This window comes from Numida meleagris, chromosome 18 (assembly GCF_002078875.1).
Source record: "Numida meleagris isolate 19003 breed g44 Domestic line chromosome 18, NumMel1.0, whole genome shotgun sequence".
Taxonomy (NCBI): domain Eukaryota; kingdom Metazoa; phylum Chordata; class Aves; order Galliformes; family Numididae; genus Numida; species Numida meleagris.
Window position 1 is genome coordinate 434,831 of NC_034426.1, and position 25,111 is coordinate 459,941.

Genomic DNA, 25,111 nt, shown 5'->3' on the forward strand with positions numbered 1-25,111 from the left:
TACAGGGAGATAGCACACAGGACAGCCAAGAGAACTGGAAAATAGATCAGGGTATCTCTGTAAATCAAAGAATCATGTAGAAAAATTTAGTTGGGAAGGGACCTCTGGAGGTCTGCTGCGTGGGGCAGGGTGAATCCCAACATCAGACAAGTTTGCTCAAAGCCTTTTCTAGGTGAGGTTGGAATAACTCCATGAATGGAGATCCCAACTAGTTCTCTAGTCCCTGTCTCAATATTGTACTGCTATGATGGGGAAGAATGTTTTTTCTCTGTCTAATGGGAATTTCCTGCAAAGCCCTGATCCTGCTGTACATGCATGTCCATGCATTTGATCAGGCAGTTTGATCTAGCTGAGAAGCTTGATTCAATCTTCCACATTTTGGCTTTGCACTCAGATGAAATTGTAAAAATAAGGCCTCTGTGGTTAGTGTGTACAGAAAGATCGTGGGTGATTTTGAGCCAATTATTTGGACTCAATGATCTTTGTAGGTCTCTTCCAATTGAACTATTCTAATTCCTTTTCAATAAGTTAATTGCTGAAGTCAAAAGGTAATGAATGCGTCCTCTTGTGTTACCGAGGGGGTGAACAAATTCTAGAGGCACACACTTTAGACAGCTAATACTAGAAAACAAAAGTCAGAGCATAAGACAAACATCCCCAGTGCAGTCAGGCATCTCACACCCAGCACATCTGTTAACTCCCATGAATCTCTCAGTGCCAGGTACTTATCCAGGAGACAGTGGGCTTCAACCCGCTGCCAAGGCATGTTCGCATGTAAGAACCCTTCTGTGTTCAAGACATGCCCAGGCTGATGTTTGTCAGCCTACACATCTGGGGCATTTTGCTACCCCAGTGTCTTGGCCAAGCACTGGAAGAAATTGTTATCCACATCTCTTCTTTGTCTCTGAGGATCTCACACGTTGCTTCCAGTTTTAGGAGGGATAAAGAGGATGTTATTGCCAAATGGGTTTTGAAACTAAATCCAGCAAGAAATACCTTCCTTCACTACAAATACGTGGGTTCTGCACTCGAATCTGCTTTGTCTGGTGTTCCCAAATGAAACCTATCGCCATCCTCCGCTTGTCTCCAGTTATTGCACTTCTTACAAAGTGCATGGAAAGTTTCAGTCTCGGCTCAAAGTTGCAATTTATTGATCAATAATAGTAAGACAGCAAACTACAGAGGAAAGAGAAAGCAGTTTTGACCCCTTTAGGAAAAGATATTGAAGGGAGAAACTAGATTAGCTCCTACTTTCTTGTACTTCAACTCGATCCTTTCTTTGCCAGGAGACCTCCCATCATCTCTGCTTGCCCAGAGGGAAGTCATCCCGGCTCATGCCAGGCTGCAGGAATAAGCTGTGTGCTTTCCATCGCACTAGCTGGTGCCTTAGGCATTCTTGACTAAGGGCAGGAACTGACAAGAGGACAGCTATCTTCCATCAGGACAATTTCTTGATTCAGAAAGAGAGTGTTTTTAACAAGTTGAGTGTAAGACAGCTATTGCTGCTTCACTAAAAGGCACTGTGAAATTACTATATTTTCTCTGGAAACTAAATTGTGTACTCCTCAGAAAACAATAAAAATTAACAAAAAAAAAAAAAAAGCAAATCTATTCCAACGCCCCAATACCTTTCTATGTATGTAGATTGGAAACTCTGTGCTATTTCATGCAAAAAGAGGGTTCAAAACTTGTCATTTAACAGCAAATCTTACTGGAACCTGGTGCATGTGACATTGCTTAAGCACACAGCTGGTTTGACTGGGAATCTCTTGATTACTCCTTTTGGTTTGCTTTGTCATATTGAGCAATTTGCACAGATCTGGAATATCTTCTCATGAAGTTTCTTCATCACTGGATTCCATCTCTTTGGAAAGACTTCATTCAAACTACACTGAGAGAATGAAAGCAATCTTTTTCAAACGTTTCAGGCAGTAAAAGCATAGACACAGAAAAAAAAAAAAGCAACAATTAAAAGAATCCATCTCAGTATCTTCCCGAACCCAGACTTCTGGGGAATCCTCAGCATTCAGCATTAACAGTCACCAGGTGCTTCTTCTGCAGGACATAAAAAACGGCATGTTAACAAAGCAGAAAAGGACATGTTGTAGCTCCCTGCTGTCTTGTGTGATTCATTTCCACAGTGGCTCCCAATGGCTCAAGCATTGCCCCTGCACCGAGCAGGAGATTGCTCTGGACATCCCTCCCTGCCTACAGCTTCCCACCACCTCCCAAGCCTTACTTCTTCTGGTCCCATGAAGGTGGCATTTACAGTGGCACCTTGTCACACCATCAACCTGATAACGCCGTGGCCCTATGGAGAATGTGACTAAACATCCTCAAGGGAAATGGGAGCTGAGTGCAGCTGGAATGGCCTGAGCTGTTAATTATTGCTTCTAGTCACAGAGAGTTGCACTTGCAGGCAGGAACTGTCTGCTCTTTGAGGCTGATACCTTACTCAGTACTTTCCTCCATCTTCTCTGACTTCCAGGCTCTGAGGTTCAGCTTTGGGATCTTGCTGCAGCTCACAAAGGAGTCAGGATATCTGTTGGCCCGGAAGATATTTCTTGACACTTTAGAGATGCGGGTGTTGTCACATATTATTCGTGACAAGGAGATTTTGGCCAGTGAACTGCGCTGCTGGGCAGTGAAAACCCCTCTATTCTCCCACCAAAACCTGCAGGAGACATAATGACACAACAGATTTTTTCCCTCTTGGCTTCTTCTCATTCAAGATTCCTGCAACATTATTTCCCATTAAAACCAATAAAACATTTTTTTTTTCCAAGGCAAATTTTCCAGCTACTCAAAGTGTTCACCACCACATCAGCAGACACTGGACATCTCCTCTTACCTGTCCCCATCACGTGTGTTCCTGAACTGGGTGCCAATGAGACAAGCCATGAGAGGCCCAACCCTTCCTCCATCCACAAAGGGCTCTGCAAGTGCCCCAATCCAAATGTCAATGTTCCTTGGTGTCCCATACAGCTGCATGAACTTCTTTGCCAGACGGTCATTCTTCAATACTCGACCAAGTGACTTCACACCACAAGGCTGAGGGAGCCCACAGAATTTTCTCCAGGAGAGATAACCTGCAAGTTGTTGCATATCAGAGCAAAGAGAGGTCAGCAACACTTCCCCTCCTTGGAAAGATTTTGCCTCTCTTTCCCAAAGTCTGGACACAGGTAGGTTCCCAGTTATGCTTAAACCTTCTTTCTAAATTATTCTATATTTTTGTTAATGCCATTGGCTTTCTGCTGCTACAGAGCCAGTTACTACAGGTGGAAGAGGAGCACTGGATGTTGTCAACTGGCCTATTTTTTGTGTGCAGCAAATAGCTGGAAATTCACTAGATTGCAACCAGAGGAATAATTCTGCTTCTTGGTGGACAGGGCACATAGACAGCAGAAGTTGGTGTACAATTCAGTTCTCTCTGTGTCTTACCAAATGACTGCTTAAGTAAAGGAAAAGCCTACGGAGAACTCATGCATTCTCCTTCCTGCCAGTCCCAAAAGTTAGAAATTCAGGATTCTGCACACCAGTGTTCCCAGAGACAGAATGGAAAATCAAAACCTCCAGCTGAGAGAGAGGCAGAGCAATCCCAGCAAAACCTGACCACACATCTGCATCTAATGCAGAGCCTCTGTCTCAGCGTTAAACCTGTGAATCCAGCACTCCTCATCACTGTTTCAAAGTGAGCCACATTGCAGCTCCTAGGGTGTCACTGGCCCACACTTGCATCAGCCTAACAATGCTATTAAGCATTAACAAGGGTGTTTAGCACACCCTTGATCCAGTTCTATCAACAACCTGTTTCTCAAGACCATCTTGCAATGCCACTGCACTGGTTTTTCGTGTTGTAGAGCCCCGTGAGTGGTTTTGACATACTTTTATTTTTTTTTTTTTTTTCTGAGACACAGTCTTTGTAGGTAAAATAGAATGAGATTTCCTTTTTTTTTTTTTTTTTTTTTTTTTTTTTTTTTTAATACATATACATTGTGCAATGTGCTTTTCTGAGAGGAGTTTCAGCCAAGCATGGGCCAGAGATGTTTCCCAGTGCTCAATCACACAAGTGCGTGATTTTCACTTGTTTTCCTTTGGAAGCTCTGCTGCCACAGCCAACTTACCTGGGAGGCCATGATCTCTGCCACGCTGCATGTTAAGTGCAGCTAAATCAAGCCCAATCCTTTCAATCTGCTCAGAGAGGTGATCCCGGAGCTCGTCCACCATCATTTGATCCTGTGTCATCAGCTTGGCCTGGCTGGCCATCAGGTTCCGCAGGAAAGGGTCAATGCCACCTGCAATGGATCCACAGCTGGTGAGCAACGTAGGGTGGAAAGCATATGGGAAAAAGGCTCCAGAGAGCTGAGCACAGCTTATAGCTCATTACAGGCTTCCAGTGCAGGAGAATCAATTTTCCTCCATGTAAAACATTAAAAAGAAAATACTGTAGTTCTTAGAAACTACAGAAATTAAACAATCAGACTGCACACATCATAATGACATGGGTCACGTGTGACTGCAGAGAGCAGCTGTGTTGGGGAAAAGTCTGCCTGGTAATAAAGGTGAGTGAATACATTTAATGCAAATTGCTTTTTTAAGTTTGGCTGAAGCAGGAGCTCATCCAGAGTGAGCAGGAAAGGCTGAACGAAATAAAGTTACCCCCCAGAGGTGCAAGATGGTTTACACGGTTTAGTGGGCAATGTTGGCAGTAGGTGGTGGTTGGTCTGGATGATCTTAGGGGTCTTTTCCAATCTTAATGATTCTATGATTTCAGTGATACCAGCATAGGGCTTACCTCCTGTCACAATGTGCCAGACACCAAAAAAGGTTTTGCTGAGTTGCAATTTTGGATATGTGGGCTCATAATTTTTGTTTAATCGACCCACATATGGGGGAATTGAAGCATGAGCAAAACGAAAAGCCAGAGTGAAGACATTGGATATGCGAGGATCCACCGACTCCTTGTAGCCCTTGTAGGAAGGAATCCATCTCCGTAAATTTCTTCCCAGAAGAAGAGGCAGGTAGTCCCTGTAGGTTATAATCTAAAGGGAAACCGAGAAAGTGAATGATTAATCGCTTAATCATTGAGTTCCTTGTCAACAAAGTAATGGGAGAGCTGTTGCTCACACCTACGGTGCTGACACAGATGACATAAACTCCCACGGGCAGTTGTGTTAGTCCTCTTACAGCAGAGGTTTCCAGCCCTGGTTTCATGTGTCTTTGGGATATCAAGGGGGAGTTTGAAAAACACAACTCAAAAAAACCCATCACCCAGTGGAAACCTCTCGCTAACAAAGCCCACCAGGATAACAGTGAGACCACAGAACAAGGCAGCAGAGCTAGGGGGTGTCATGGTGGCTGGTACCTGGATCATGGCACCCACAATCTTCCGTGCCTCCTGGTAGAGCTTCTCCCCAGTCCAGTGTGGATTTAATCTCTTCAGCCCTCTGGCCAGGCGGTTGTGCTCCCGCACAAAGAGTGTGTGCATGCACGCCAGCTCCAGCATCTCACTTGCTCGAGAGTCACCTGGGGGCATCACAAGAGCTCTTACTTGTACTGCAGAGGTCCAGTGAAAAGCCATTTCCCGATGAAGCAGCAATAGTGAAGATAAGTGTGGTTGTGCTGAGTGTCACAAAGAGAGACAGCCAAGAAATGGGGAAGCTTTTTGTTTTGGAGGCTAGGAGGGGCAATTTGAGGCGTTCACTACGAGTAGTCTTGCTCCAGGCTACCTCAGCAGAGAGACTCACAGCTCAAGAGAGAAATGAAAATGGGCAGAGGGATGTCCGGATGGCTAAGGGAGGTCTGTAGGTCAGAAGGTGTCCTTCAAACCAGCTGAAACCACGGACTAAGCAAGAGGGCAGTCACAATCAAGCTCTTTGGAAAGTTAAAAGCAAAATGGGTCGCGACTTGAAGGAATAAGTTACAAAAGCATCACGATGAAATATTAAATCCAACTTCAAACATCCAGGGCAGGAAACCTGAGAGCGAGCAGGTGATGATGGAATAAAGGGGCACTCAGAGAGGAGTAAATGCGTGGCATTTAGTTCCACAGTGAACAGAGGGATTTGCTCACGCATTCAGCACAGAGCCCTTTTCACTAACGATCAAAGCCCGCCTGTGAGAGGCTGCGGAAGGAGAGACAAAATGAGCACTGTGTGGTTCCTCCAGCAGACGGCACCCACCCGGCGCTGCCAAAGGAGCTGCAGTCCGAAATCACAGAACCCCGCTGGGCAGCGGCACACGTACCACTTCCTCAGTTCTCAGAGACCGGAAAGACCCAAACAAACACTGAATTTTCAAAGGAGTTTGCATGGAGCTGTGAGTCTGTAAATTCATCTCCAGCTGATTTCTGTCTATGAATTCATAAGGCCCATTCAGGAACATAGGCTGAAAGGCTGTGGCCTAAAGCACTGAAACATTACTCAAGTTGGATATTAGGAAAAGTTTTTCTCCAAAAGAGCGGTGCTGCATGGGCACAGGCTGCCCAGGGAGTGCTGGGGGTCACTGTCCCTGGAGGTGTTCCAGAGCCGTGGGGATGTGGCACTGAGGGACGTGGTGATGGACATGGTGGGGTGGGTTGGGGTTGGACTTGGGGATCTTAGTGGTCTTTTCCAACCTCAATGATTCTATGATACTTTAGTTTTGAGTTATAGCTGCAATGAATATTAGTCCTAGCAAAAACCACTCTTGCAATAGCTTACCACCGGATCTTAATTTTTTTAACAAAGAATTGTGAATCATGATTCACGTCATGTTAGCTTGGGTTGAAGAAGTGGTCAAGAGGATGTCAAAGGGTAAATGGAGCAGAAGGCTGTGCCAGTGGGTAATGGCCTGTGCTGATGTCCCATACAGCATGCTGCCAGTGCTGAGGTTACCTCACTCTGCTTTTTTCTACTTAAATACAAGAAGCGAGCAAGCAAAGAAGTGAACCAGAGCTGATGGAATTGTCCTGTACGGAATTTACCAGGGTGTCAGCAGCCAACTTACCCGCAGCAAAACAAGGAATTTTAGCTTTCCCGCTGACCTTGAGACAGGGGTCCTTTTGCATGCTGGCAAAGGGCAAATATTCCATCCCACTATCTGTGAAATTCTGATTAACAGCCAACAAGCCCAGCTGGTTGCTCCAATTCCTCAGCTTCTTGGCCAAAGGCTCTTCACTGCCATACACCATACTGCCATCGAGGAAGGATGTGAGTGCGTTGATCTGCTCTCGAGTAGCTCTGCCACTGTCACAAGCGGGAGCTGAGCGGAAGAAAGGAATGCAATCTCTTGTGTTTTTAATCCGCGGGTCGTTGGGTGGGATCTGCAGAAAGATAAGTGAATAATTCATCATGAGTTCAGGAGCGCAGAATCTGCACTGTGGTACTACAGCCACAAGAGAAGTCAACAGGAGCGATTTCAGAGACAGTTTTAATGGTAGACAGTGTGGATGCCGGTCCCAAGTTCCAGCTGTGAGGGCTCAGACTGACAGCAGAGATGCTTTTTAGGAGATCACGTCCCAAATATTCAAGAAAGACTGCAGGTACCTGAATCTTCTCAGAGAAAGTCCTGTGGATACCTCCACTTTTTCTCCTTGTAAGTATATATTGGATTAAATCTAAGAAGCTCAGGTGTTCCCATCTCATGTTGTGGTCTAGTGTCAATACCTACTCTGTATCGTGGACAGTTGCCATCCAGAACTTGTGGCGCTGGCTGCATTCTCAAACACACATTGGGCAAATACTCAGTGAAGTCTCATCCCTTCCTTGGATGCATTTACTGGAGCAGAGATTGCAATGTGATTACTGTGTTTCCCAGCATAATGCTTAGCCACTAGTGAGAGGTGCTCATGGCTTCCTCACCCAATGAGCAGTCAACCATCAAATGGGCATGGATTTTCTGGGCTACCAACAGGACGCTAGCACCCCCAACTCCCATCTCTGATTCACTTGCTATAAGCTAGGCACCATCCGTGCTGCCATTGCATTGCACCTCTGAAGCGAAGCCATATTCTTGAAGGAGATGTGGTTAAAGGCTGAAAAGGGGGGAAAGATGGGCTGTGCCTGGCATCTGGGGGCATCCCTGGGACTCAGCACCACCACCTGAGACCAGTCCAACCCCTTGGGATGCTCTGGGAGCTGCTCCCTGGTGGGCAGGGGCAGGGAGAGCTGCCACCACCTCCAGCTGGAGGGCAGACACCATATCCCCCACGTCACCGTAAGAAGAAAGCTGGGTGTACCTTGATGGGAAAGCAGGGGGGCAGCTTGGCGCAGCTGGTGTGACAGTCCACTTTGCCACTGAAGGTGACTCTGGCTGGGGATTCAGGACTGAAATCCAGGTCGTGGTCAATAAACTGACCCCACTGCATGAACATGAGCGACCGCTGCTGGTCTAGCTTGAGCTGCCCAGGGGGAAAGCGGACAATCTCATTTGACACCTTTCGAACCTGCAGAGGATGAAGGCAGAATGTGTGCATCAGGAAATGGCTGTAGGAATGGGTGCATCTGCAGAGTCATCAATGAATATCACAAGGCATGCATTGCTGGACTTGTGTTTTGCAGCCTCAGCCTGTGATCTGTTCAAGCCCTGAAAATCCCTAAATCCTGTCCCTGTTTTTTTCAGATGTGTTCCAAATATTACCAGTGGAAAAGGGTATCCAAAGGAACGCTTTCTTTTTGTCCACCCATGGGGGATCGATACACCATCTTCATAGTCTGCTGGCAACCATCTAGCCAAGGCTCTGTTGGAAGCTCCTAGTAATGGGTTTCTCCTGCACCAACAAATGGAAGGACAGCAGAATATTAGTGGCATTAGGTCTGGCTTGGGTGTGACGGACCCATCCTTATCCCAGAACCCAGATCCTCCTCTTTCTGAGAATGGAAGGAGACAGGCAGCCCTCTCCCTACTTCTTACTCAGATGTCTGAAGGCTAAATCATCCCCTAGGCAGGCAGAGGACGATCATCCCCTGTCTGACCTCCTTCCTCCTCCCAAGGAGCCTTATGGCCACAGCTGCCAGGACACGCTCTACCTGCCAGGTGCTTGGCAGATGGGGAGGGATAGGCAATGCTCCTGTGCTGCTCATTTGAAAACACACCACTGTCTGGTACTGTTTCCCCTTTACTACACTAAGAAAGCTCTGGAAGTGCTGAGAAAGACCTTTTACATTCCATGTAACAGCCACATCCCTTCATATACCCATAAGCTGCACAAGGTGCTCTTGCCAGCTCATGAGTTCAGCGACCTAGTTGGGGTCAGCCAAAAAGAACACTGTCACCCTGCAAAGAGGAAGAGCTAGCCAAAACCCAGGAGAAAGCAAAAAGAAGCAATCTGATGACAGAGGTCCTGTGCTGGAAAGTCAGTTCCCAACACAGAACTGTTGGCCAAAAGGCCAACTAGCTCATTCACGTATGACAAAAAGAACTCTCGAAGCAAAGCTGTAATTAAAATATTCACACATCTAGGAATCAACTCTGTGAGCTGTAAAACTAAACGAGGCAACCTATATATGGATCACTCTTGGAGACATGGCTTTGCTTCTACTGAAGACCCATGCATCCACCCTCACCTGTTGTTGCACTTCCCGGTGATTGTTCGGTACTGGCTAGAAGATTCACAGTTTACTTTCTTATTCTGCTGCTCACATCCTGTTGCCTTGAAAATCATCCCCAACTGAGCTGGTGTGAGAATGTCTGCAAGGTAACCACAGAGAATCAACGTGCTGGCACGTACCGGCTCTGTTGGGTTTGTGATGTCTCCCAGCTCAGGACAAGGTTCCCCTTCTTGGCCCCTTGACACATTCTTTTTTCATAGCACCATCCTCTTGTGGAGGAGCACAAGGGAATGCCATTTAGGGTCATCCTGCTCAGAGCTGTGCTGAGGATGCTCTCAGGAGTGGCAGGTTGCATTTCTATCATATCATTGATAATTTGTGTTCAAGAAACGTTTCGATGTTGCACTGAGGGAGACGATTTAGTGGGAAATATTGGTGATAGGTGGACGGTTGCATTGGATGATCTTAGAGGTCTTTTCCAACCTTAGTGATTCTATGATTCTATGAAAGCATTAAAACCAACGAAGTTGTGGTCAAATCTGGTATATAATTACATGTCGAGCCTGTGCAGAAGGGGAATGAGCTTCTAGCAGTAAGCAATCTCCTTCCTTTCCTCTCCTCTTCCTTTTTATCTCCACCATAAATTGCTAACAGTTACAGCCAGCCAAGTGTCACAATTTTTCCCCTATGGAAGCGGCCCTCAGTGCGCATCAGCACTGCACTGCAAGTGCTCCTGCAGGAGGCCAGGACTGCCACCTCCTGGGGACACCGCTCCTCCGCACGGCACGGGGATGCTCTGGGAGGGTGAGCGGGATTGGAGCCCGGACCCCGTCAATCTCGTCCACCCCACAGAGCCCCGCACCTCCCCACAACGGCACCGCTCCCGGCAAAGCGACATCCCGACCTGTGACATTGAAGTCCCCTTTCACGACCCAGCGCAGCTTCTCTTTGAGCACGGTCAGGGTGGTTTCCATGTAATCCGCAGCCCGGATGGCAGCCCGTGTCCCCGCCATGGGCTGCTTGAAATATCTTAGGAGCTCTATGGGGTTCAAGGCATCGTTCTCCAGGTTCTTCTTTATGCTGCAAGGAAGAACAAAGCAACTTCTGTGGGACTGAGATGGGCCAAACCATGCACACACTGACCTCAGGCAGCACGGAGCTCCTGGTGTGTTATTTGAACTGCTAACAGAGCAGAGTCATCTCAACCTACTGCAGGGAACCTGATTTTAGCAAGGGGTTGGACTCGATGACCTCCAGAGGTCCCTTCCATTCCTGATTCTGTGATTCTATGATCTCACAGCCCACACAGCTGCTGGAGGAAATTGTGCTGCTCCTACCAGCCCTGGCAGAGGAGCAGGACTGAAATATCTTCAGTTGCCCAGCTCTATCTGCCAGAAAAGGGCAGAGCATGTGGTCTTTGTGTCCTTGAGGCAATCAAACCTCATTCTACTGAGGACTCAACTGTTCTCCAACTCATAAATGCCTACAGGTTCCTGTTTCCATCCAGAGGTCTCAAACTCTCCAGGTCACTCTACCTTAATGCTGCTGGAGCCCTGAAGAGCTCTCAGATGGACAGGTCCTGAGGTACTGCGTGGCTTTTGGAGGATGGCTACTGAAGGAGGATGTTTTTGGGTCAGTAGGAAGCCATACGCTCCCACAGCACAGTGGCAAAAGCTGGTCAGATCCCTCAAAATGTTCTAACCACAGCTCACAGTGGTTTGTTCCCCCTGAGCATGGGCAACAAAGGAGGGGAAGGGAAACCTCAGCAGTGTCTGAAGGGGGCACTGGAGGTGTTCCAGGCCAACCTGGATGAGGCTTTGGGCAACCTGATCTAATGAATGGCAACCAGCTCATGGCAGGGGTTGGGCTTTGAGGTCTCTTCCAACCTAAGCCATTCAATGATTCTAAAGAAGGCTTGTGGCACCTCCAGAACGTGACAGAGAAGTCCAGACCGTGGCTGTGGCTCGTGCACATGAGAGCTGTGCCCAGCCCCACTCTCACCGTTCACGTGTGTCCTTGTAGGCTGAATCCACGAGCTGCTTGGCCTCGTCCACGCTGCTCAGGAGGAATGCATCTGACAGCTTCTCAGGCAAATCTCATTGGGGGAAAGGAAAGAGCAGAGGTGAGAGCACTGTCTCCCAGTTTGCTCACATCAGAGCTCCCCCATGTTGCTGGGGGGTTTCACTTCGCACCTCCAGAGCCAGGGGTACTGGCACCCAATACATCTATGTATGAATAATATGTTCCTCTGTGGCACTTGAGATGGCTCCTCTGGGGTATGCCCATCATTGGCTGGCTGTGCCTACAGAACAGGGGGGAAAGACCCTATACTGCTTCTCTGAGTGGGATCACTTCTAGGGAAGAAGAAAGCTTCAGAAATCAACACAAAGGGGACAAAAATCTCCAGATTCTCCCAATATTCTTTGAACTGTCGTCCCTAGCTGACCAAGAGTTGATCTGAATTGGGCTGGGAGGAATGCTGCACCATGGAGACGGAGCTGCTCTGAGAACTGAGCTCTCCTTCAGCGTGGTTTTAGGAAATCAGACAGGAAATTTACTGAAAAATCCTGAAAGTGTCAGGATTGCTGGCACTATAGATACAAACTAGTTATGCTTCTCATTGTTTGGGACTTAACTGCTTACAAGAGTTCAGGTTCTCTTAGACTTAACTTTATTCTTTTTCCTACTCAGAACATAAAGGCCCCTGATCTGCAAAACCTGAGAAAGAGACAATACCATAGGAAGAAGATACAGATCCCAGGAACAGGATGAGGATCACCAGCAACACCAGGGAGCAGGTTCCTGCCTTCATCCCTGCAAAGAAAGGTAAGAAACGAGGAAAACCAAGAAGCCATGGATCTGACCATGAATGGTGCAGATGGAAAATGTTAAGGGAGCACACAGGGTGGCCCCTTCCCAATGCAATGCTCCCCAAGCATGAGCGCTGCCCAGCAAGGCCTTCCCCTGCAACAGCAGCAGCATTTTCCATGAAAGCAGAAGCAAGCGTGCAATGGGCCAGGCTCTCACCTGCTGTCTTCTGCTGTCCTCACTGTGGCCTCCTCTGTGGCCATGCTTTTATCTGCTGCAGGCTGTTATCTGCCACGGGATATCTGACCCGTGGGGCTGGGGAGCTCCCCCCGCGTTGGTGGGGCCAAAGCAGAGCAGCTCCTGCTGCCCAGCCCAGCTCCCAGCAGGGGCTCCTCTGTGCCCCACAAGCGGCCCTGCACACCCACCAGGATGAGGCAGCACCATGCAGTGGTTTGGGAGTCTGGAGCTCCCACTGGGCATGTCTGGTGAGGACAGGATTCCTCTCCCCGTCTTCATCCTTTACCGCAATTAAAGGTGGAAAAAAGTCTCAGGAGTGGAGGCAGCAGTTCCAGGGGAGATCTGCTCATCACTCCCCATCTCACCTCCCTAACCTGCCCAAGCCAGAGGTGAGGTTGCACCTGGAGCATGTGTCCCTTTTGTGGACCCCTGGCCTGAGACAAGCTGGAGAGGATTCCCCTGGAGCACAGGACATACAGCAGAGGTGATGAAACTGGCTTGAACCACCTGGGAGGGGAGAAAGCCCAGGGAACCCCAGTGTTGGATGCAAGATTATAGAGTGGATAGGGCCAGAGTCTTCTCAGAACTGCAGAGAGAATGGGTGAGAGGCAATGGACACACATTGCTGCCAAGTAAATTCCTGTTAGACTGCAGAGAAACAACTACAAGCATGGCACAGTGCTGGGACAGGGCTCAGGACAGCAGCGGGTTCTCCTTCCTTGGAGATAGCCAGAGCTCCCTTGAACAAGGCTCTGAGCAACCTCCCCTGGTCGTGGAAGTAGCCCTGCTGTGGGCACGGGGTGGGCGAGAGCCTCTCTGAGCCACCTGCACCAGCTGCTTGCACAACAGCTGCAGCACTGCTCTTTTGCAAAGGGGCAGAGCTGGCAGAGTTTTGCAGCTGCTATCTGCATGCTTACGCTACTGCACCATGCAGCTCACTAGTCAGAAAGAGGATGAGGGTTTTTCAAAAGCTAATGAGACGGTTAGTGCATATTTGTGCTGATAATCGCATTTCACAATGCGGAACTTAATTATTCTCAAAACCTTCAGCAGTGAATGAGACACCATGTGCTGCTCCTCTAAGCCTAAGGAAACAAGAACATGTCAGCTCAAGCAGTGTTGCCTCAGAGTAGAGACATTTCCAGACCATCCAACCACTCCTGCCTGCTAGCCCTATGAATACTTGGACCAAGAGCAGCCAGAAGACCCAAAATAAGAAGTATAAATCCCGGCCAGAGGCTCTGTGCTCCCAGTTTTAACCAGTGAGTAGCCCGGATAAGGCCAAAAGCAGGACTGAATTCTCCATCCTCCAGCAGCTCATGGCAGCGATTCCTGCAGCTCTAGGTGTGCTCCAGGATGGCTCGCTTGCTCTGTGGCTCTTCAGAGGCAGTTTGGTCTCCTGGACAATGTGTAGCTTTATACAGGTTATCTCACAGCAGGAGGCTTATAGGGACAGAGGATCCCATGCCCTACTCGGAGCCATGCACTGCCTCCCTCTGAGCCTTGTGCCCAGGTCAAACCAGCTTATTTGCATCAATTCAGGTCTTAGAGCTCATAATTAAGAGTTGTACAAGGGTATTCAACTCTTGTACTGCCTGAGGTCTGTAAAAAGCCAGCCCAAGCCTTTTTCTTCTGAAAGAAGTTTTGTGAACTCAGGAACGTGTCAAAGCTCAGGTACTCTGGCTTACCTGGATGGAGCTCTGAGCACTATAGGTGTCCCTGTTCATGGCAGGGGGGTTGGACTCAATGACCTCTGAGGGCCTCTTCCAACTCAAAAGATCCGACGATTCTATGCCCTTGGGAACTATGGCCAACCAAATGTTGGCATTTTCTCTAGAATTGAGAAGATGCTAAGAGAATGTACTGAGGAACTCATTCGTATAAATACTCCTCATTCTGTCCACTTGGCCCTTCTCCGATTTCTTCTGCACTTTGATTTGTAAAGGATGTGTGTGATTCAGGAGCTCCCAGTGTGATGGGGACCAGAGACAAAGAAGTGCCCTGCGCTTGTTGTTGTTGTTGTGCCTCGTGTTGAGGCACAAAGGGAGCAGCAGAGCCCTCCGGCACACACCTGCTCTGGGCAGGCACGAGAACACTGCAGCTGCTGTTCTTCTTTCTAAGGGCTTTGCTCTTCAGTTCAGCCCCTGATGAACCGGTAAGTGTAGCAACAGTTTCTTTCAAAAGACCTCCAACGACTTGCTTAGGAAACTCCAGATGTTAAGTCAGTTCAGAACTGCAACCAACTTCCTCCAAGCGGGGCAAGTGGGAGATAAATTACAGCAACTGCAGTGCACAGAGGTATTTCTGGAGGCACTAGCTGCCAAAATTAGGGTAGCCCAACTTGGAAGTGACTGCCAGGATAACTGAGTCCAGCTCCAGGCTCCACACAGCACTGCCCACAACTAAACCGCACATCCCTTACCCAAACACTTGTCCGACTCCAGCAGCTTCGGTGCTGCGATGTCACCCCTGGGAGCCTCTTCAACAGCAGCCATTGCAGGGCCCCATGTAACACTGCAGAGCTCAGTTTCAAGCGTCCAAGTTCCACAGAGGGGACGATGAGGCACCACCTGCTCAATGAGTCTGAAGCCAAGACCCTGTGGTTTGGCCTCAGCGCTTTTGGGGTTTCTTTATTTTATACTTCTACCCAAAGTATGCTGAAGAAGGTAAATACGTGTTCCAATTGGTGAGAGGGGAAGCTTTTTCCTTCTCCTCTGTTGGGTCAGTTGCCATAGCCAGCGGTTTTGTCCGGATCTAGGCGTCTCCTAGGGAAAGCAAGGAGAAAAACCGCAACTCCTAGCAAGACAGGAGGAAAAACCAGTTTGTCTCCAGTATCTCCAACCCTCTCACACCTGACCAGAGAGACCACGTTCTGAGGCCCTACAGAACTCAGCAGCTACAGATCAGCATGGGAGGATGAGGCACTGAGTAGCAGGAGCGTGGCTGGAGCCAATGATCTCCAGAAGTCCTCGCCAATCTCAGGCATTCTGTGATCCAGACAGTGTCACTACACCTTGGTGTCCTCTCCTCCAGAATTAGGTCTCCTGTGGAAGGAGAAGCAAAGACTTCCCATCCGCGGGGAGGAGTGGTCGCATTGTGATCACAGGAAAGGCGGGGACCCACGCCAGGGGCTATGGAGCATCCTCAAGATGCCAGTGACTGGAATTGTTCTTCCACTGCACACACGGCCACCACTCCCAAATAAGCAACAACGAAGCATTTGCTTTTTTAAGGAAAATGTATTTTTGTGAAAATAGACTTTATTATAATAAAATTTGATATTAAATAAAAACATACCTTATCACCAACACCTGTGGACACTGTGCTGGCATCATTCACGTACCTCACATAACTGTCCTTCTCAAAACAAGTACCCATTGAAACATGCAAAGAAAGAAACACAGGAAAGGATAGAAACCATGTAGTACAAAACTCCGTGGCTTAGAAAGGGATGTGACTTAACCGAAGGAACACAGCATCTCATATGAAAACAGCTGCAAACTCTCCACCCCCAGCTCTGCTCTCCACGTGCTCCAACAAGTGAGGAGCAGCCCACTGAAACAGCCAAATGAAATGGTGAGAGAGGTGGACAAAAAATAAATACATAAATAAATAAATAGTTAGATAAATAAATAAATAAGGCGGAGTCCCCAGCCAGTGCGTGGTCAAGGTGAGCCAGCCAAGAGCAGCTTACAGCAGCCCACGCTATAGGCAGAAGCATCGATCCCCTCCTGGGAATCGCTCCTTCCTCCATGGGAATCCTCGTGCTGAAACATGACTGAGGCAGTGTGGGATGCTCCTAGGCACAGCTGCATATTTACAGGTTTACAGTACAAATAACTCACTTTTCAGCCCAGAGACAGCAAAGGGGATTCATGGGAAGAGAAAAGTGCAAATTTTCTTTGCAGGAAGTGAAGGACTTGACACAACCTCCTTCGGACCAGAGAAATACCAGGGGGTGTAGTACAAGGGAGCTCTTCCTAAGGGGCTGGGGCTTTGCTGGGAAAAGCCATTTAGCTAACTTACAGCCAGAATATATTTTTAAAATTAACATATTTACAGGGAACCGGTGCATTGAGGGCTGCAAGGGGCAGGACACACTACTGTGGAGGTAGCTGCATCCTAGAGCTGAGGCCTCGCGCACCTCAGTGCCATGACAACGTTCAGAGCCGCTGCCCACGCTGGGTGGGCACCCATGGCTGAGCTCTCAGCAGAGACCGCAGCTCACAGACCCACTGAGGAGATTTCTCTATTCAATATACACTTTTCCCCTATGAAAATACTCTAATCAGTTTATTGCGAGGGCTTCTCCTGAATTTTCAGTGCCTGCGTGGATTGCACAGGCAGACTATACATGGCAATAAATCCCTTGTTAGTCTTTCTTACTGGACCCAAGTTTTTTGAAGAGCTTTTTTCCTTTGATGAAGAAGCCTCTCTTCTTTTTACTCTGACCAGGTAAGTCACTGCATTTGAGAACAGCCAGCGATGCCTGCTCTGGACACTGCTCGCCCATGACAAGGCAGGAAGGTAGTACAGGAGGAGTCGGTGAGAAGTCACTGTGATCGACAGATCCATCTGGATTTAACTGGGTGGGAAAAGAGAAAACAAAGGAAAAGGCAGAAATTAGAGCTGAAGAAAGATATTACACCAACACAAACCTCAGCCAGAGAGCCCTGCCTTCTCCCACCAGTCTGTCCCTCACTCTGCAAGGCTCGGCCGCTCTGTACAGTTGCAGATTCAGTTAGGAAGCTTCTGGTGGATTTAAAGTGTTCTACTTCTCACCCAGACATTGCCTGACCTCAGACATTCCAAAAGTCCCCAACTTCGAGCTATGGTATAGCAGAAAAGCCCCACTGAGGACTTCATGAAAGATGCTGCTTCACAACTGAAGAAACTGAAGTTAAACACCTCCTGAGCGCAAGGATGGAAAGTCTGCCTGGTGGATGCCTGCAGCCAGTGGGCTCACAACACACCCTGGGACAGGCCATTAAGATAAACAAACAAGGGCTGTGTAAGACATTCAGAAGCTCACGGAGGCTGGCTAAGCTGGGGGGCTTCTGCAATAGTGGTAGCACTTTGTCATGGAAAATAAATTCAGAACCTTGCAAGGCTGCTCAGCATCCATCAGATTTAGTCATCGGAGGGTCAGAAAGCACGTCTGATTCTCTGCAGTTGTACCAATAATGGACAAAAAGGTTGTGATGGAGCAGGACACACAGGAGCCTTGGATCAAGTGGCACAAAGCACTTACATGCTCCCAAGCAACACGAGCATTTGAGAACATGAACTAAGATCCACAGCTCCAATGATCCACTGTACACTGCTCCTTTTGGAAAGGGCTTTTGGAAATCACAGTGCCCTGCTCCTGGGCTCAGCTTCCTCTTCCCAAGATGCTGACGGTAGGTCAGATCCCAGCAGGAGCCTTTTCATTTGCACAGTCTCTTCTTGTTGTCTGTACACCTCAACCATGCGACTGTTTCTGATCTGTCAGGGCATGCTTTCCCAAGAAACTGCAGCATTCACCAGGAAAGAGTTTGTTGGTTGCTGAAGCCAAGGAGAGCATCTGTCCCATTGTCTTCTCTTCCACACAGCTTTCACAAAACAGCCTTGATGTGCTTGACAGAGAAATAATCCTTCAAGCTCCCTGCTGAATATCCTACTCTGGCATCCCGAAACACAACATGACAGATGCTGAACTGTACCAAGGAAAAGCGCTCTTCCTTGGCAGGGTGAAACACTGGCACTGTTTGGTTCTCACTATATCTGGGACAGGCGAGAGCATGCTCCTTAGGGGTCTGTAAGCAGCCACAGCTCCATCGAAGAAGATGAGTTAGTGACACAGGCGACAGGAGGAAACAATACTGAAGAGCAAAGACACATGCCCTGAAGAGGAAACGCGTCAGAAACACAGCAGCAGCTGCTTGCAGTTCACTGGCAGGAGGAGATTATCTGGTCCTGGTCCCATACTGCTCCTGGATAACACTGCTGAATCAAGCAGATGCATAAACATAACATCACTGCCATACCTATAACACAGACACACTTCATGTGCTGTGGGTTCGCTAATTTAAGGTTTCCTGGGGTTAGAAGCAAATGCAGCACTGCTCTGTCACCCCACAGTTGTTTGAGCAGCCCAGCCTCTCTGTAATGAAGAATATGAAAAGTAGCTGCGATTTCTGCTCCTCCCATAGCTTCGTTACACTGCTGTGTATGACTGTTGCACCTCGGGATGTCTGGCTCAGCAGCACCAAGGGACGTGGGAGCAGTGTGAAGGTCCCTGCCCAGCCAGGGCAGTAAAGGCTCCAAGCCCATGCACTGCTGGAAACCACTTTTCTGGCAAAGGTGAGACAGTTTTAGGGCAGCTCTTGAAGCGGCTCAAGAAACCAGGCACAATTTCTCCTGTCGACCTAGACATAAAAAACTGCATGCAAAGTGAGAGGAAGGCACCCAGGCCAATTCACAAATGACACAATTATTTTCTGAAAGAAGAACAGCTTGTTATCAACGTCATTATCAAATATCAAACAGTTAAAGGGAAATGACTAGCAGTTCTGTCTTTGTGGCTGCAAGTCCTCATTCCCAGCTGTGGTACACGATGCCCAAGCAGATTTCCACACATGGAGGCACTCATACACATGCACAGATATTATCAGAAGCCTCTATATGGCAGAAAAGCAACAGAATCAGTTTATAGTTTCATCATCCTTCATAAAGGATGCTAAAATCAGGGTTTCCCCCCTATGAGAAAAATGGAGGTGAAGCCACTCTGGCAAGATCCTGCTGAAAGCTGCTGGGGCTGATAAACAGAACGGCTGTATTAGTTGTCAGGGGTGGTTTTCAGTGCTCTCTCGGTTATTACTGATTCTCCCAACTACACAAAAGCAATGCTAGAAAGCAAGTCAAACACAGAGCTCCTCCCGCTGCCCCCCTCAAAACAGGAGATCCTAACCCCAAGCCCCAGAATTGATTCTTTGTTTATCAGATAGAACAATTATCCACACAAGGTTGGTTTTAGGGACTAAATGTAACTGCTTTCTTAACTTGATGGTGTACCAGAGAGCTTTGGGACTATGCTCAGGAGGGAGTAAAATCAAGAAGGGAAAAACAGAGGCTGAGTGTGGGGTGTGCTCAGCCTGAGCAGGATTCTGCAAGGGCTACATGAGACTTTTTTGAGACATTTTTTTTTTTTTTTTTACAGCGGCAGAACAGCAAGTCTGAATTACAAAGCAGGTCTTTTCCTACAGTCCCATTGCAGTCCCCAAAACCACCAGATAATTGTTCCAAACAGCACTTTATGTGCTGAACACAGCTCCACTTTAATACAGAACTAACTGAGCAGGTACAGGCCTGCCACCAGAGGGTTTTAAGTTGGTGTCAGAGCCCCAAAGCAGCTTGTCCATCTATGAGCAAGAACAGGAGCAAACTGCAAGTGCGGAACTCTCTAACAGACTAGGTGGGAAATGGAAGAGATCTTCTCACACAAACTTACATGGTTGCTCTCTCTCTATGTATCATTCATATCTATCACTGGACTCTTCTCTTCCTCATTCTCTGAAGAAAAGAACCGCCATGGGTGCATAATACAGGCAGAAATAAATACATGAAATCAATTAGAATTGAATACTTTCTGAAGGTGCTTTACAATCAGTCTTTGACAGAAACTGGGTATTAGTGATGCAAAAAGATTCATTCAGCAGCCACGGCACTACAGCAGACTGCCCCTAGCTGACGAACATCAGTGTTTCAGTGCTCTAGCTTGTGATCATAACTTCTTGGATACTCCTCTTTGCACTGCATTTTTTATTGCTCAGTCTAGCCAAATTTATGTCAGTTCGAAAGTCAAATTGCTTCACCTTTATCAGTTCCCGGCATTTTAAGATTTGTTCAGAAATAATTCTAATAATTCACCTTCTCCAGTTCAACTTACAAATTGTCCTTATTCTCAAGCCTTTGTCACATCAGAACAGAGAAAGCAAATGGGAAGAAGAGACCTGGTGAAAACTTTAAATCCAAGAAGTTATAAGTGATTTAAAAACCACTCCTGGTCATGCTGGAGAAGCTTCGGTTAAGACGTAAAGTAGTTTTAACACAGTTCAAAGCTCTCACAGGATACATGGTGAGGACACATGCTCATTGATGAGTTAGCTTTCAAGATGAATGAAGCTGGCAAATTTGATGGGAGACTTGTTATGCTATGTTTAATATTCAAACAGTGCTTCCCTAGAGGCTGCCAGGAGTTTCTGCACACTCCCTGCCCACTCACCCCAACCCAAAGATGCTTTCATGTTCTGCTAGATACACAAGCCAACAACATACTTAACTAGCACACTCCTAAACACTATGGAATGAATATGTGGGAGTCTAGAAAGCCTCAGTTATGGCTGTATCACACAGTTTATTGCAGCTCAGGGGTGGCCCCTAGAATACGTATATTCTACAGAAGGACGTTTCTTCTGCCTTACCCATCAGGTGTTCTGCTTATAGGTAAGGATGCTGTGACTGCTATGACAGCCAAAAACTCTGTGGGTCAGGTTCTGCCTCTCCTCAGGAATCACTGAATGTACTTAAATGTAGTTAGGTAATACAAGCTGGGTTAGGAGCAGGGTAAAAGTACTGCTTTTACAAAGAGACAAGCATGCCCTTCATAGCTGGAAGCTGTTTAGATAGACCTGGACTGCAAAGCAGAAGCAGAGACCAGGACAGCGTGGAGTCAGAGTGGTGAACTGCTGTGTCCAGGGAACAGTCATCTGCTGCAGAACCCAGCAGAAGTGGAAAGGGCAGAGCGGAGGGAGCAGCAGCAAACTGCAGGGCAGCATGCAGAAGCAGCTGGAGCAGATGGGCCCTTGGGATCCTGTAAGCGCATGTCACAGCGTGGGATATGGCAGGCCAAACTGATGTCTCATTGGTGAGGAAATTGAGACACTGAAGAGAAATGCAAACAGGTATATGGGCACATTTACTGAGTATGCCACTCTGTATATCAGCTTTGTTGGTTTCTCTTACCTCACATCATTAATAGAACACCATTTGCTAAGCCACACACTTCACATTTGCAAGTGGCAGATCAGTTCTCTGAGCCCTAAAGGTTAACTGAATTTCTCATTACTTCCCATGATTTTTTCACCAAGATTTCTGACTGGAGCTGGGATAACGACCCTTTGACATCTGAACAGGCCTTTACCAGTTGATGCCAGAGAGGATGTCAGATGTGGAATAAGCTGTATTATGAATTCAACTTGTTATAATTGTACTGGCTCAGGTCTCCTTTGACACCTTCTGCTCTAATAGATAGATAATGTGGGAAGAGTAAATTGTTCTGAGGGAAACTGGAGAAGAAAACCCCCTCTGAATACTTGTTTCCACCCAGGAAATTAGATCTGTGTAACCTCCTAGTAACAGCTGGTAGTAACAGCTCATTAATTTCTGCAATTCCTCAGCAAGCACTAGCACTTGTGGGCTGAGATCAAAGGGACTGAGTATCCTACACAGACAAGCACGAGGGACCCAAAACTGCTTCTGGGTTTAGAAGATGATCCAGTAAACTACCCACAAACCTTATTTCTGACGCATTCCTGACACCTCTCACAGGAAGGCATTGAGGCTGTGGGACAAACGCTGCGCCCACAAAGTTTCATGTGCCTGGAGCAGATAGGGCCACAGAAGGTGCCCGTGGCAGACAAGGCAGGCAGCATTTGAAGACAGGGAGATGGAAAGTGAGCAAAGGAGGAGCAGAGCATGAAAAAATAGGACAAATGACACTGCAAGGAGCTAGAAAGCTAGGGTGACATCAGGGAAGAGACTGACAGGAAGATTCAGGACAGCACACTGCCTTAAAGAGTAGCTCACCACACTGCCTTAAGGAGTAGCTCACAGTTGACCTAGGTTTGCTCTTCCACACTTTTATGGGTCTGTGTACCTCCCTATCTCCCACTCTCTAGAATGCCACAGCACGGAGGATTTGGGAGTGACCAAAGACGAGCCACACTTTCGGCCTCAACCACTGAGGACCAACTGAATCTGGCAGGTGACCCCAATCTCCCTCTTAAGCATTTGTTCAAAAAGCATCAGAAACATAAAGCAAGGGGGATAGCCCAACCTTGGAACACCTCACATCTGTGGGTTGCTCTCAAAGCCTTAGGCTGTGAATCCATCCGTCAGATCTGCTTGAGAAATTCCCCTGTATGTTCTGAATTTGTCTGAAAGCACCTTGGACAGGATTAAGATATATCTAACTTGGGAGAGGTGGAAAAACATTGGTGTTTAGTTGCCAATAACACCAGAAATCCTTGGCATGGATATGAACATATCTGAAGAATTTTGTGCCTGGGAAGCCACCTGAACTGTTTTGTTTGCAGCAGTTTCTCACCACTGACCCTTGTGTGCATCCGAAGAACTTGCTGGTGGGACCTGCCATGTTCTTTGCTCACCTAACCATACTGAGCATGAGGATTCAACAAACATTGCTCTTTTGAACCTTTTTTCATACTAAGGTTAAATTTTTAAGAGCTCCTGGTGTTCCCCTCTACACTTCTGAGCTCCCATGGAATGAACTGAGCTGCATGCAACAATTGACATGACTCCATGAGATGCTGCATGCTGTGCAATGCCCAGTCTCCAGCCATGTCACAGTTTGATGTCTGTACTACGCAGTCCCACAGTCTTACCTGGCTCTCAGCACTCAGCAAAAAAGCTTCTTTATCTTTTGAATGAAGCTCCTCGACCATGTCTCCATCTGAAGTTACAGCTTCCAAAAAGTTAGATGGGACAAGCCCTCTCTGTTGGTTCAGCTCTCCCTGCAAGATCAAGACCCAGTTCCCACATCAGGTTTCCTGGCTGAGGCAGAAATAAACAGAGGAGCAGGCATACGCAGAGAAGGCTAGGACTGAGAGAAGCCCAGGAACACACTCATGTTGGAATCATCCTCAGGAAATTTCACAACTCACATTCTTGCTTAGTTGTGGAACAATTCAGAATGTAAAAACACAGAGATTACAGGAAGAAAAGATGACAGCAAGCCATGACAAATATATTCCAGGAACACAGACACTTCAGAGTTGTAAACTATGAAGCCTATTTGCCCTCTACAAGCTCAAAAAATTTCCACTGATGTCCTGGAAGCAACTGGAACATGGCTGTGCCAAAGGCTACCTAAAGGCTTTTCATTTACTCTGATATTTTATATATATTTCTAAAGAATGAAGTACTGCTGGTACAACATCTTTGTCTGTGTCTGTATACTCACTGGCATCTAGAGCTACAAACCAAGCTTGGCTGTCATTCCAAAAAATTGTTTCCAGTTCATCAACAAGTAGTTGGGTGAGACAAAACAACTCCCTGCAACGTTGTTTGGCGAACACCATGAAGGAAGTCAAACAAAACATTCACAAAAATCCCTTCCAAATTTACCCTGAGGTGAATCTCATCTTTTATGTGTGAATACAAAGTTTTCTGTACAAGAAAAGATGACCTAAGAAATGTCTCTAACACACAGTTCACTGGCCGGCAGAGTCCCCAGCTGTACACAGTAAATTAAATAGATATCAGTGTTTGTTGAAGTAGATTTGTGTTAGGATAGAGGTCAGTGTACATTTTTACCCTTATGTTACCATTTTAGCCTCCTGCCCTAGACAAGACCATGCACCAGAGTCCGTGGTGACAAATCAGCTTGCAGCAGATGCTGATGCAGCAGCTGACGTACGTCGCAGTAAGATGTATTCTAGGGTTTGGGAAACCTGCAGTCAAGGTATGCCAAGAAAGAAACTTGAAACCATTTGGATATTAGGTTTAGAGGAGTATGGGTTCGAAGAAACAATCTGTCTGCACTAAGCAGGGATGTGTTCATTTGTTCCAGTAGCAATATAATATGTTTTGTCCCCTAATTTCTGCTCTCCTGCCACTAGATGGATTCCAAGGACTTCAGACGTAGCCAAAGGACCTTCCCAATCCCAATACTTACATAGTAGAATCCATCATCATCCATGGACCCAAACACAGTGATAATGTCCCCTGCACTGAAAGTCAGTTCAGCCTGCAACGAGCAAAAGAGAACAATGGTCACAAGAGGAGCACTGCCAGAATTTCTTACCTGAAACACAAGGCCACCCTGGACTCCCTGTACAATCTCACCACAAGTGATGATGGCCACTGTGTTAAGACTTACAGGACCAGAATTCAGCAGAACAACAAAATTGGGAAACTGGAATTCAGTGTTAAGGAAGCATTTCATAAAATAAGACAAAAGCAAAGTGTGTCCCTGAAACCAATTTTGATAAAGCTTCAAAATGGTACCTAACACCTGCTCCAGAAAGGGGCTCTGAGAACAAGCTGAACAAGCATCAGAAATATCTTTTTTTTTTTTTTTTTAATATAAACACAAAATCCTCTTCCCTTGGATGATCCTTTTCAGTATGCAATGCTCAGGGATTAGTTACTAGCAGGAATGCATATAAACAGGAAGATCTGACCTGGAAACAGAACATTACTGCACAGGAGATGTGATCTGCTGTCAGCCACTCGAGTACACACTCCTTGGAGCA

General features: G+C 47.2%; 2 protein-coding genes across 10 annotated transcripts in view; both read right to left on the bottom strand.

Annotated features, from left to right (window-relative positions):
• Positions 1,029 to 14,289, bottom strand: EPX (eosinophil peroxidase). Of its 2 annotated transcripts, XM_021415309.1 has the most exons (14): positions 12,558 to 14,289; positions 12,267 to 12,344; positions 11,532 to 11,625; positions 10,435 to 10,610; positions 9,546 to 9,669; positions 8,620 to 8,749; positions 8,219 to 8,425; positions 6,988 to 7,303; positions 5,366 to 5,526; positions 4,796 to 5,042; positions 4,125 to 4,295; positions 2,852 to 3,089; positions 2,451 to 2,674; positions 1,029 to 2,055 (listed from the first exon to the last, which is right to left on the bottom strand). In XM_021415309.1, exons 2-13 carry the CDS (start codon positions 12,340 to 12,342, stop codon positions 2,452 to 2,454), a joined length of 2,163 nt encoding a protein of 720 aa, XP_021270984.1. In that variant the 5' UTR covers positions 12,343 to 12,344; positions 12,558 to 14,289; the 3' UTR covers positions 1,029 to 2,055; position 2,451. The 2 variants fall into 2 exon arrangements, with proteins under 2 accessions (XP_021270984.1, XP_021270983.1); XM_021415308.1 differs by having other exon boundaries at positions 12,267 to 14,289.
• Positions 15,795 to 25,111, bottom strand: part of TSPOAP1 (TSPO associated protein 1) — a 65,928-nt gene continuing 56,611 nt past the window's right edge. For 4 of the 8 annotated variants that reach the window (XM_021415302.1, XM_021415300.1, XM_021415306.1 and 1 more), the window contains 3 exons: positions 24,532 to 24,603; positions 23,240 to 23,368; positions 15,795 to 17,160 (listed from right to left, as the gene is read on the bottom strand). In XM_021415302.1, coding sequence (XP_021270977.1) covers positions 16,948 to 17,160; positions 23,240 to 23,368; positions 24,532 to 24,603 — 414 coding nt within the window. In that variant the 3' untranslated portion in view covers positions 15,795 to 16,947. Of the gene's footprint in view, positions 17,161 to 19,736; positions 23,369 to 24,531; positions 24,604 to 25,111 lie in introns of those variants that run through there. The other 4 variants (XM_021415305.1, XR_002443923.1, XM_021415304.1 and 1 more) reach the window with 4 other exon arrangements.